Source organism: Siphateles boraxobius, unplaced genomic scaffold (assembly GCF_051911475.1).
Source record: "Siphateles boraxobius isolate OS27281-9 unplaced genomic scaffold, OSU_SipBor_1 19, whole genome shotgun sequence".
Lineage (NCBI taxonomy): Eukaryota > Metazoa > Chordata > Actinopteri > Cypriniformes > Leuciscidae > Siphateles > Siphateles boraxobius.
Genome location: NW_027508799.1, coordinates 25312501 through 25324677, shown reverse-complemented (window position 1 = coordinate 25324677; position 12177 = coordinate 25312501). Strand labels below are relative to the sequence as shown.

At 37.1% G+C, this 12177-nt stretch overlaps 2 protein-coding genes across 3 annotated transcripts; both read right to left on the bottom strand.

Annotated features, from left to right (window-relative positions):
- Window position 1: 1 nt before the first annotated feature.
- Window positions 2-4251, bottom strand: pus7l (pseudouridine synthase 7 like). 2 transcript variants are annotated; one of them, XR_013205291.1, is made up of 10 exons: window positions 3979-4251; window positions 2998-3754; window positions 2749-2908; window positions 1804-1999; window positions 1621-1719; window positions 1458-1539; window positions 954-1246; window positions 759-812; window positions 179-672; window positions 2-123 (listed from the first exon to the last, which is right to left on the bottom strand). XR_013205291.1 is itself a non-coding variant. In XM_077234535.1 (9 exons), exons 2-9 carry the CDS (start codon window positions 3743-3745, stop codon window positions 385-387), a joined length of 1920 nt encoding a protein of 639 aa, XP_077090650.1. In that variant the 5' UTR covers window positions 3746-3754; window positions 3979-4251; the 3' UTR covers window positions 2-384. The 2 variants fall into 2 exon arrangements, 1 of the variants encoding a protein (XP_077090650.1); XM_077234535.1 differs by having other exon boundaries at window positions 2-672.
- A 229-nt stretch (window positions 4252-4480) lies between these two features.
- Window positions 4481-12053, bottom strand: twf1b (twinfilin actin-binding protein 1b). The gene is made up of 9 exons (XM_077234541.1): window positions 11914-12053; window positions 11061-11138; window positions 10064-10242; window positions 9129-9224; window positions 8931-9035; window positions 7438-7563; window positions 7045-7195; window positions 6252-6373; window positions 4481-6092 (listed from the first exon to the last, which is right to left on the bottom strand). The coding sequence occupies exons 1-9, from the start codon at window positions 11936-11938 to the stop codon at window positions 5925-5927; spliced, it is 1050 nt and encodes a 349-aa protein (XP_077090656.1). The 5' UTR covers window positions 11939-12053; the 3' UTR covers window positions 4481-5924.
- Window positions 12054-12177: the final 124 nt, after the last annotated feature.

Here is a 12177-nt window from a genome sequence, read left to right as displayed (position 1 = left end):
GAACTGTCAATAAGATTTTTATTACATCTTTGCATGTAAACTTTAAGATCCATCCAGAGTTCCAGATAGATGACTCGGAGCCTCCTCATCGATGGCATTGGCACAGAACATATTTTAAAATCCCTAAGGCACATGTTACAGACCAGTGAAATGAAAGGCAAATGTTTTCTGTTAATACCTGGACTTCCAGACACCATAGTTACGGAATGGCTTGTTATCCAGATGTTCCTCTTCTTTTCTTGTAAGTGGTTAATCCCTCTGAGAGCACAAATCCTTTATGACAAGAAGTCCAAAATATTTCTCAAAAGCCCCTCATATTTGACGTTACCAAAGATCCACATTATTTAGACTGTAAACATCTTTTAATAACCGTCATTGAACGAACTATGAAAGATTACGCTTCATAATCTCTCCGAGACACACAGTAGCGTAGCAGGACGCATCCAGGTCAAAGGTTAGTGACAGACTTGGCTCCTCCGCAGTCTGCAAGCTGTATGTGATGTTCTGTGGCTTTGCGAGCAGGGGGCGATAACACCCCGGGACGTTGAGTTTAAGAGGAGTCACTCTAAAACGGCATGACCCCAAGCCATCCTGAGCCAATCTGTCCTGATACCATTGGCCCAGCAGATTTTCTGGGTACTTGACACTGTTTCCTGGCATCGGAAGAATCACCTAGAAGAAAACCAGCAGAAACATAAGAAACTGACAGGCAAGGGTTAGCAGAAAGCAAGAGAAAAGGAGACATTTGAACATAGTACCTGGTCTAATGAGAAAACGTCATCCTTCTCCTCCTCAGAGGTCACAACATGGACCTACAGCACAGAAATCAAACCATTACTACAAATGATATGACCACAAATAAAAGAATAATATTATATGTGTATATATAAATAGAGAGTAAAAAATACATTTATGATTAAAGAACTATATATTATATATACATGTTTCCTAACCTGTGGGGCGTTCAGTTCCTCTGTGGTGCTTTTGTGTCCCGTTTCACATCTAGGCCAAACCAGATCTCCATGGACAGTCTTTAAGCCCAGTTTTTGGAGCCGGTATTTGGCAGCTTCGTTCCACACTCTGCTGCAGTAAGAGTGGAGGTAGAAGACCCTCATGCTGTGGGGTAAACTGAGCCAGCCACGTATGCAGCCCTCCTGCCCGCTGCCGTACCGGTGGAGTGCACGGAGCATAAGCCGTTCTCTTGCTTTGTAAGCTGGCATGAGTGCCAAGCTCTCCTTGGCATTCCCTGAAGAAAGAGATGCAAGGAAACGGCTAGTTGTTCTTGGATGCACGGGAACTGAAATCTTTAAAGCAACAATGTTTACTATTTATCTATAGAAAGACTAGTATGTCAAACGGGTTTGGAACGAAACGAAGGATCAGCAAATAATGACCGGATTTAAATTTTTGGGTGAACTATCACAAACTTCAGCTGTCAGAAAAATCCCAGCACAGACCTGTGAGAAGAAAATGACGTTTTGCCTTGTTCTGGAGGTCATCGCCATCCTCTGGGGTGAAGAACAGCTTAACAGAAGCCTCCTGCTCACAACACAAACGGTTTTAGTGCTTTCATACAAAAGACGGTGCACCAAATATACATTAAATGGAATGAAGTGGTACTATTTTCTCCTTCAAGAGCGCAAGTCCTATTTGGTCTGCTTGGACACATGATCCACTTCCAAACCGCTGGGGACCGTAATTATTCACAAAGCCTCTGTTCTGTAAAAACAAAATAATTTTTTAACGGTTGTGTCTGTCCATTTCATTGATTCATTAAATGATGGTGAACATGCACATAATTACCTTCACGTTTTCCACTGCCTCTTTCACAAGCTGATGCAGCTCAGCAAGTCCATGTTTCCCATGAGGCTTCAGGTCTCTTATGACAAGATCAAAGTGATTTCCCTGGAGTCTGCCAAGCTTAAGGGGCTCAGACACAGGATGGACATGAGAGATCTGCATTCCTCTCCGCTCAAACTCTGAGACTTTGTCCAGCAACCTGCCAATAGATTTTTTTATATTTATCTACAAATGGAGTAAAGTAAAACAGGGCTATTCAAACTTTTTGTGACAAGGACCCTTACATTTTAATGCCAAGAACATCATTCCATGTATAAAAACTTATTTAAACAGTGGGAGAATTTTTTTTTGAAATTATATTGACAGCTAAATTAAAATAATTTAAATAAATAAAATTAAAAGGATTGTTTACAAGTAAATGGTTTTAATACTGTTAGTGTAGTAAACCAAAATATATCTGAGGGACATATATATATATATAAAATAGAACAACAACATATTTGTAATTAAAACCCAAGAACCCCCAAAAATGACAAACGACTCCAAAGTTAACGGTATCTTCAAATCTTTTAATTTTCTTATAAAATGAATTTAATTTTACAATATTTAATCTTTTTTTTGGAAGAAGTTTTTCTTCTTGGAATACAATTTTGCATTTATTTCATGATTTATGACCAGTTTTAGAAAGCAAAAATAAATGTTAATGATAACAAATTAAAATCACTGTCACATGTTTCAAATATCTAAAGTTAGCATTAACTTTGACAGCCCTAAAAGTTAGTATTCTTTCAAATTTTCTGCAGATACCCTAGCCTGGGTAGTTTGAAAACCTCTGTAGAGTAGAACATGGTCAACAAGACATTTCCAATAACCCATTTAAAAATATATTCAAGAAAATTGAGAAACCAATGGGAAAAGACTGGGCTAATTGACCAATGGGATGTTTACCGCTCTGGAGAGATCTTTTTCACCACCATGGCCTGGTAGGTAATGGCTCGCTTGTCTTTGATTCCTGCGTAGGTAAAATCGGATGGAAGCACTCCAAGTACTGCAGCCATGTAGCTGATGGCCTCCAAAGTCTCCAAGTTCTCCTTCCGCAGCGTGAAAGCTGAGGGGAAATGAAGACTAGCGTTTTAGGCTGATTTCCATAGAGGATCAGTTATAAATGATGATAAGTAATGTGTCTTCTCCACTCACCTGTGTATAACGTCACCTCCTCCTCTTGACAGTCTGCTATTGTTCTCTTCTTGGGTTGTTTACTTCTCTCCCTTAGTCTCACTGTAATGGAAGTCTTCTGCTGGTCGGTGAAGCTCTTGGTTTCCACAAGCTTTCCAAACCGCTTGCTAACAAAATGATGAACTGAAGTTCGGTGCTCCTTGCAATCATCGGGCAGGAAGGTGAACAGAGAGCCGGGTACTTTGGCATCGATGAACCTGAAGAACTCCTCAGCTTCTCCTTCAGAGGCTAAACTGGCGAGCTCCTTGAAGTCTGGGTCCTCTCTGACCCGAATCTCTGATTGGTTGGTTAAAGTCTGAAGGAAGGGGAAGTTGTATCGTACTGCTCTGTGAACAACAGCTCTCAGGTGCTTATCAGGATAAGTACCCAAAGACAGTTCTGCCTTTTCTTGGTCACAAATTTCATTTGGATTTGCTCTCATTTTGTTAGTGAAATGTTCCAACTCTGCGTTCATAACTGGACCGAGGATTAGATTCAGATCAAAGCAATCCTGATTTAAAATGTCAGTGTCATCTGGTTTAGATGGTTTTAATTCATGACTCCTTTTATTAGCTTGACTTTGTTGAGGTCGTTTTGTATGTTCTTCCTGAACATTAGGGCTGTTAACAAGTTGTCCATGGGTGTCTATCTCAATAACCACAAAGTCTTGGGGTGAGTTTTTTATAGTCCCATAGAAACCTTCATGGTCTGATATAGTGTCCATCTCCATTCTTGAATCCTAAACAAAAACACACAAAGCGATTGAGTCACTGAATCATTTTATTGTTGTGTTAGTGATTTATTACAACTTGTATAAACATATAACGAAATGGAAAGAGGGTTTAATCGTGTTAACATTCAAATTATTACAAAAGAAAAGGTCGTATCACAAAGGCTCGTGCGTTTAAAACTGTTATGTCATAAAATAATACAAATACAGGCGAAAATAGTGCGTTCACTCACCCGCGTGCTATTGTTGTCAGTTGATTACTTCCTTAGCACGTGGTACAGCTCTTAAAGGCACAGAAGCGCAGAATTACAAGCGTCTTAAAGTGATAGTTCACTCAAAAATAAAAATTCTGTCATCATTTACTCATCTTCAAGTTTTTCCAAACCTTTTTTAATTTCTTTATACATCTTCAAAAGAAGATATTTTGAACAATGTCAGTAACCTAACAGTTTCTGGCCCCAATTGTCTTCCATTTTTGTGTTCAACAGAAGAAAGAAATTCATACAGGTTTGGAAGGTGAGTTAGATCCTTTTGCAATCTAATGTACTAATTACAAAATGTGTGTAGGATAATGTCACACTAAATCAAGCGTAATAATAACCAGACATTAAATAGCATGTATTAAGCTAAAATTAAATTTAAACAAAATAAACATGCACTATAATACCATCATGAAATATAGATAAGATAGATAGAGACAGACAGAAAGAGAGATAACAGATGACTCCAAATGTATATCTTCAAATCTTTTTTATTTTTCTCTCTCTTCTTTCTTATACAATGCATAGAAAAATACATGTAAGACTCTACAATGATTCGGTTCCAGACTTCATAATACCGTTACACAGGAGAAATGTTAATAGTGGTTTGCCTGCTGTTAATCAGCAGATGGATCGTCCCAGAGGTTATGGAACTTACAGTCCCTTACCTTATGAGTGGTTTCAACAGCATCTCAAGAGAACTGAACTCCATGCACTGTATACATTAGTGTGGTTGCAAATGGCATGAAATGGAGGTTGACCATTAGTTGACATGTAAACATTCGTTCAGACAGACAGGATGGCCATAAACCCCTGAAACCATGGATACTCAGTTCAAGATGTTAGACAACGACATCATGTACAGGCTTAGAAAAATAGTATCTCTGCAGGTTTAGTCTTCACTAGAAGAAAAATATCGAATAGCTTTTTCAGATTTGTGTTACGACTGATTCTACTATAATCATATCTCTATAATTAAACAATCCTACGTTAAAAAAAAGAAGAAAAAAAGCACAAGACAATTTTTAAGAATTAATACATATTTAAAAAACTATTGGAACATTTTAAGCACATTATTCTTGGCAAATCCTTCATTGAAATCATCCCTACCTTATCGCTACAAGGTTCAGTGGCTGTCAGAATACTGATGAGCTTGTCAAGTGATTTATTTGGTCGCTCTTTAAGAAATTTTTTAACCTAATCAATCAGAAAGTTAATAAATAATGCTTATGGCCTCATTCAACAGATCTGAACGTCTGACCTTCCTGATCAGACAACCACTTGGAGCAAGATTCACGGCCATGGACTATTTAACTTTCTGGGCTTGTTTTCCAAACATAAATCTTGCCCTAATCTCCAAAGCCAATTTCCTGGACAAATATTAATGCTACTCCTCAGCTAAAATGTATTTTTACTGGAAAGCTACCATTGAAGTGCAATATACACCTGGATTAGATTAGATATCCGTTTATGCGAAACCATCCCCTAAACGTTTTTTTCTTAAATTTCTTCAAAAAGGGTTTTCCTCGAAAATCAATATCTATTTCTGGAAAACAAGCACTAAATGGAGTATCTATTTCAACTGTACAGCACTCTACATCATAATCTTGGCTAATATGCAAGTAAACAGCATAATAGTGTTAAAACTATTACAGGGAACAGCAACAGACGGCATCCCTGAATGCAAGTGAAGCTTTGTAAAATACATTCTCGTGTACCTCAATCTGTGTTTCAACATAGCGTATCATATTGCAAGCTACAAAATGTAATTTCACAGGCTTAGTGTTTTACTTTGTGCATAGATCAGTCTATAGGGCTATGGTCTAGATGAGTCAATGGAAAATGGAAATTTGCTTCAGGACGGGGATTCATTAGACTAAGTGGAATGTACCACTGTCAATCTCGGAATAGGAAGAGGTTTAATCGTCATCGACACCGTCCCCCGGCGGCCTTGTGATTCGACGGACCCCCCTCTTCCCGGTTGGCCCCTTGGGTTTGGCAAAAGCTTGCTTGTGCGCATGCTGCTTGGGATGGACCTCTTCGTACAGGAAATCACTGGTTAGTTCATCACCGTTTTCAATTTCCAGCTGAAAAGATGAAGAATTAAATGAGAAACAGGTTGAAAACTATAACGTTAACATTATTGTAAATAGTCTGATTCTGATAGCATATTCATGCTTCCAGGAATTTATGCTGTAATGTACTTAATACTGCAGTAAAAATGGTAATAGGCGAGCATATAATACCTTTTTTGCAATTTCAATGCCCAAGTTTTTCTCCACTGTGTCTATGAGAGGGTTCTTGCAGCTTGAATACAGCATTCTCTCTTTGATGCTGCATTTATAACCAGGCATAGAGTACATGAACACTGGAAACAAACACAAAAAAAAACATTAAAACAGTATGAAAATACATCATAATGCACCTATATAAATAGTAGTGGTAATTTTGAAAAAGAAAAATTATTCAAAATGACAAATTTAGAAAAACAACAACAAATAAATCAAAGTCTTAAGTCTGATTTATTTTAAAGAACTTTTAAAATATTTTTTTAAAGAGCTTTAAACCAGGGATACTATATATGGAGTGGATGGATTAAAATGCACTGAGGGATGTCATCTCATGATTTCCTTACCCTGTGTTTGTGTGTATGTGTGTGTGTGTGTGTGTGTGTGTGTGTGTGTGTGTGTGTGTGTGTGTGTGTGTGTGTGTGTGTGTGTGTGTGTGTGTGTGTACATACACACACATATACATATACATATATATATATATATATATATATATATATGATATCAGCTTTACCTTCACAGGAATAAATTACATTTCAAAATATACCAAAATAGAAATCATTTTAAATTATAATAAAATTACAGTTTTTATTGTATTTTTGATCAAATAAATGAGGCCTCACTAAGCATAAGAGACAAATAAAAATATTTTATATATATACATATATATACACACACAGACACACACACATTCTATATACAGTATTTATACATAATTTTTTCATAATTTTTTCTATAAACAGCTGATTACCTGTGGACTCGAGGTAGTCTCCTTCATGAGAGTGTTTATACAGGAAAAAATGATATCTAGCCGCATCATTTGGGATCCTTTTAGGCAGATCTTTCAGATCCGTAGGAGCCGTGCTGGACAACTTGATGGATTCTTTAGGAAAATCTATTTCCTGTAAATGGGATGAACATGATCAACAAATATCATTGAATAGTTACTCTACAACATGTATTTCTGTCACATGTTGGGGGTTATGTGGCTAAGAGTCAGCCCAAACAATCTGTCAACAAATTCAGGCCATTATGCACAGGTGTTTTTTCTTTATGTCCAATTGAGCAATGGGTTAAAAAGAGGGATACGATGATATTGTACAGAGCTGCTGGGAGTGGTGGAGGGAAAAAAGGCCTGAAGTACCAGTTGAACGTAGTTAATCCTTTTCTCCCTGAACTGCTCCAGAGCCTGAATAGCTTCTCTCTGCATAGGGAACGCCACTCCCTGAAGAGTCTGCTGCTTTGTGTCAACATGGACGTCTGTCTGCAACTGAAAACACACATATAACCTTAACCATGTGTGGCCTGTAATAACCAAAGCGGTCGCAATGATTGTTAAATGATTAGTTAGGAACCAACTCTTCAGTTGGTGTAGTTTATTCTTCTACTGTCTATTACAGGTTCTTGCACTGCAAACCTTTGCACACAAACCTTTCCTTTACAAAGAGCTTTTTGCACTTTGCAACACAGCACATACTACACACTTTATTATTTAATATACAAAGTAAACAAACAAACATATATTGGTTTTGCATATTTATATACTTTACTGTAAATAACTACTTACTTTTCTTTCTTTCTCTAAATTGTATTTAACGGTATCTATTGCACTACTGTTGAATGCCTGAGCCTCAACCAAATGCATTTCAATGAACAAATTGTCTTTGACATTTGTATATATGACAAATAAATAAACTTGAAACTATTAGAATGAATTCTGAATGATCATGTGACACCGAAGACTGGAGTGCATGAAGACGCCACATTCTGTGTTTCACCCACTGAATGAACTTCCTGCTTTGCTTCTCTGCCTCCTTTCATCTAGGATTGGGACCAGCGTTTCATCCACCCATCTACTCAATAAAATCTCTCTTTCAACAAATTAATAAAAATAAAACATCACAAAGCTGCTTTCCTCTCCTCTTATACATGTAGATTAGTGTAGTATTATCTTCCTCCCACAGCTGCTGCACAGAGGGAGTTCAGGGAGCATTTTGATTGGTTCATTAAGCTGCCTGTCATTTTGTAACAGCCAATGAGGCGTTTAAGAGTCAGAGCATATCCTTTTATGGTTTATGGAAGGTTTGTATGCACTGCCAGCAGCATCCTTTGCAATTGGTTCCGGAAGCTGGTTCAAATGAGAGAGTGCCTGGGACTGAGCTTCTCTATTTTTAGTCAGCGTATGTTTGAGGTCAAATATTACATTTATGTTTTTACCAGACTCTTTTCCACAAATCATGTTAATACACTAGGCTTTGACATGTTGTAAATAGATCAAAACGACAAACTGCATTACAAGATATATACAAATATATCAGATCTACAACATGCACAGATGCTAAGCAAACAAACTACCAATCTGACTAAAAAAAAAAAACTCTTTAGTTCACAATGCAGTGTAGTGTGCTAAACCATTCTGGCCTAATGACTTCTAAAAGAGCAGCCTCAGTTAACAGAGACGATTTTGTGCAAAATGTAACAAAACAGTGTTTTACCTCAGGTCATGAAGTTACTGGATAAAAAAGGCCTGAGGTGGATGGTTGGACTGCTGTGGTTTTCACGTTATTTGAATAAAACCACAGCAGGGCCTGACTAAGGTGTACACCCATGCTGTGTTTACGCTGATGTCAGCATTACCTCATTGAGTTTGATTTGCCTCAGTTCCTCCTCTGCTGCAGTCAAAGGCAGAGGCGCCGCCTGCGAGGTGAGGTACTTCCTGTAGCCGTTTAGAGAGATATCATCCTGGCCAGACAGAGACACGTTACTGGGGAAACCAACGGCTGAGATTCGCTCATGAGAGAATTTGAATAAAATGGCAGCAGATATATATCATACCTTCACTGTGCCAAAAATCTCGTCTTTAATGTGGCCACCACCAAACTCTTTTTTCAGCGTGGCCCTCGTAGCAGCATACAACATCTTTTGTCGGACCTGAAAGAAAACGTTTGTTTTCAAAATAGGTTTCTGGATTTTTTTTTTACAGGTTTTTTTAGGATCAGATACATTTATTTTAACAGGCCAACATGCATCTGTAAACAAGAACTTTTAACAGGCCTGATCAAAAACCAAGCATATATAACAACAACATAAAAAAGCAATACATAAAGAAAATAAATAAATAAATCATAATAATAAATTACAACATATAATAAGAATACTCAATAAAATTATAATAGTAACAAATTAACAGTTCGAGCTATTTTATCTTGCTCTTGATCTGCATCAAAAGACTTATCTGGGTGCAAATGAGACTCTGATCATTTCAGTCTCTCTCTGTTTAACATTGAGGGAAAAAATTAGAATGGCAAATTTGTAGAACTATATCAGATCAGCCCATGGCCCATGCTTTCCATAAAAAAAATAAAAAATAAAAAAAAAAAAAAATATATATATATATATATATATATATATATGTGTGTGTGTGTGTGTGTGTACAGTGAAAGCTAGATTGACATCTAGATCTTTTGCTTCAATGCAAAGAGCATAACTGATATTTTCACTCTGTAAACCATCTCCATAGATATCCAGTTTCACTTTTGACATACTCTTTTGTTATAACAATGCTAGAATATCCTTGATGATCATATCCACATAGTACTATAAAATAGGCTGTTTTAATATGGACAGGTTTAACTGGGATATTTTTTAAAGAGCTTTAAACCAGGGATACTATATATGGAGTGGATGGATTAAAATGCACTGAGAGATGTCATCTCATGATTTCCTTTTATACGAGCTTAAAGACGACGACATCATGCAAACAAACTCACTGGAGAGTGATCCGGAGACCAGGCCAGAAAGATCCACTCGTAACCCTGGTTGTTTGTGGAATCCAGCCTGTAGAGAAGGTACGAGGGCATGTCGTCCTCCATGAGTGGAAGAACATAACTGTCCCATTCCTGGTCCCAATTCTTGGCAGCCCGTTTACTTCCGCCAAGAACTAACTTCTCTACAGGAAGACAATGGAGGAAAGGAAAGTGTGATATGATTCTTTGGTCATACATGGACATACATCCTTTTTTCTATTTAAATCTTCTATTTAGTTCAGTCAAATGTAAAACAAAAAGTACAGAGCATTATTCAACAGCTCAGAGAATTTGAGGTAAAGAACAAAAAACAATAATCAAACAAAGTGAACATATAAAACACAAGCAAACAGAAGATTTGGGCAGATGAAAAGAAATTTGAAAACCTTTTGTTGTTTTCCTTAATAAGTTCCTTGTTTTGTGTTAAATTAATGAGGGTTTTTATTGAGCCTGTTCACACCAAGGCCGATAATCAACAATGAAGATATATCGGGAGTTACATCTTTCTAAACTTTTCCAGAACTATAATGATAACAGTACAGAGGAACAATATTATTGGAATCTTTTTCACAACACTATTTTTTCAGTTGATGAATGATAAAAACATTGACAGCCAATCAGAATCCACTCGACTTTAAAGAGCTTGAGCATTTAAAGCAGCAGACGACAAAACGTTGCACGCTATTATAGTTATCTTTATAGTGATTGTTCTTGGTGCCTTTAGTCTTGATTTGTGAATGTAAAATTTTGCTGAAAATAAAAGAATAATGATGTAATTTTATTTTTCAGAAAACTCTGTAAATAAGTTAAAATATTGTAAGGTTCTAAATGTAAAGCTTTTTTAATTTCTCTGTCATGTACAATTGGAAATTCAAGTGAAAAGGGGCAATAAAACAAATGTTTCAATAAAAGTTTTATACTCTGATCTGATGTGTCAAATTAAGTAAAACTGTTATCTCACCATTTTCAATCACTACTTTGATGAGCCGATATTCTCCATTCCGAGCCTTTGCAAAGATTTCTTTCACTTCCCCGGTAGCTGAGAAGAGAAAGCACAGGGTGAGAAAGAACAGGACACAATGAATCCATTTATTCTGATCTGAAACAAAGCTGACCATCTATGGATAACAGAATTGAAGTTTGGCTGATGAACTAAAGCGAGAAATCTAAAGAGGCATTGTTAGTGGCAGTTTTAGGAGACTGTTGTCCATTCCTGGAGTACGTTCTTTGAAATTATTTGTAGAAATCACAATATTATCAAGCAAAGTGATCTTTAATTAAACCATTAGCATAACTGCATTGATTTGCAGTATTTTGTTGTCATGGTAACATAACGCCACTGCAGTAAAAGCTCAATCAATGTAAACAGATGTCTATTGCATAATGGTCTGGCAACAGCTTTGGAGGATGGTGACACGGTTATTACAGTTGGACCTTTGAAACCTGCTGTCTTCCTTATGAGTTCACAATCATCAACTCCAGTCCGACTAACGTTACACACACACACACACACACACACACACACACACACACACACACACACTGATAGTGAAAGACCAATCGGAGTTTATTTGCATGCCCATATTAGAGCAGCCAAAGGCAGAGTACACTTGACACAGATTCACTGTCTGTCTCTGGTTTGTTTACTGCTAGCTCCCAATAAAACTCTATAAGGCAATTCAGTCTCAGCAATGTCCACAACAGGTTATTCTGTTTACAAACAATCGCCAAATAAAGAAACGAGCATTACTGCGATGTAATAAACTCCGTCCGACTTATTTGAATTGACGATAAAAGACCGTAAAGGATTTTACCTTGAATGCCGGTTTGATGAGACATTCTCGTTCTCTTGCGTCGGCCGGTTGGTTGATGGTAGTAGTGAAAGAACACGGAAGTAGGAGAATGAACTACAGTAATTTGATAAGCCTGTCATGTGATGTCATTACGTGACACCGCCCACTGCGGCGTGCGTGTGCTTGTGCTATTTTTTTAGTAACAAACTCTATAAAATTAAATTATATAAATATAAAAATTGTTACAGAAGTTGCCTTAAAAAGCAACTGCCATTTTTCCTTTTT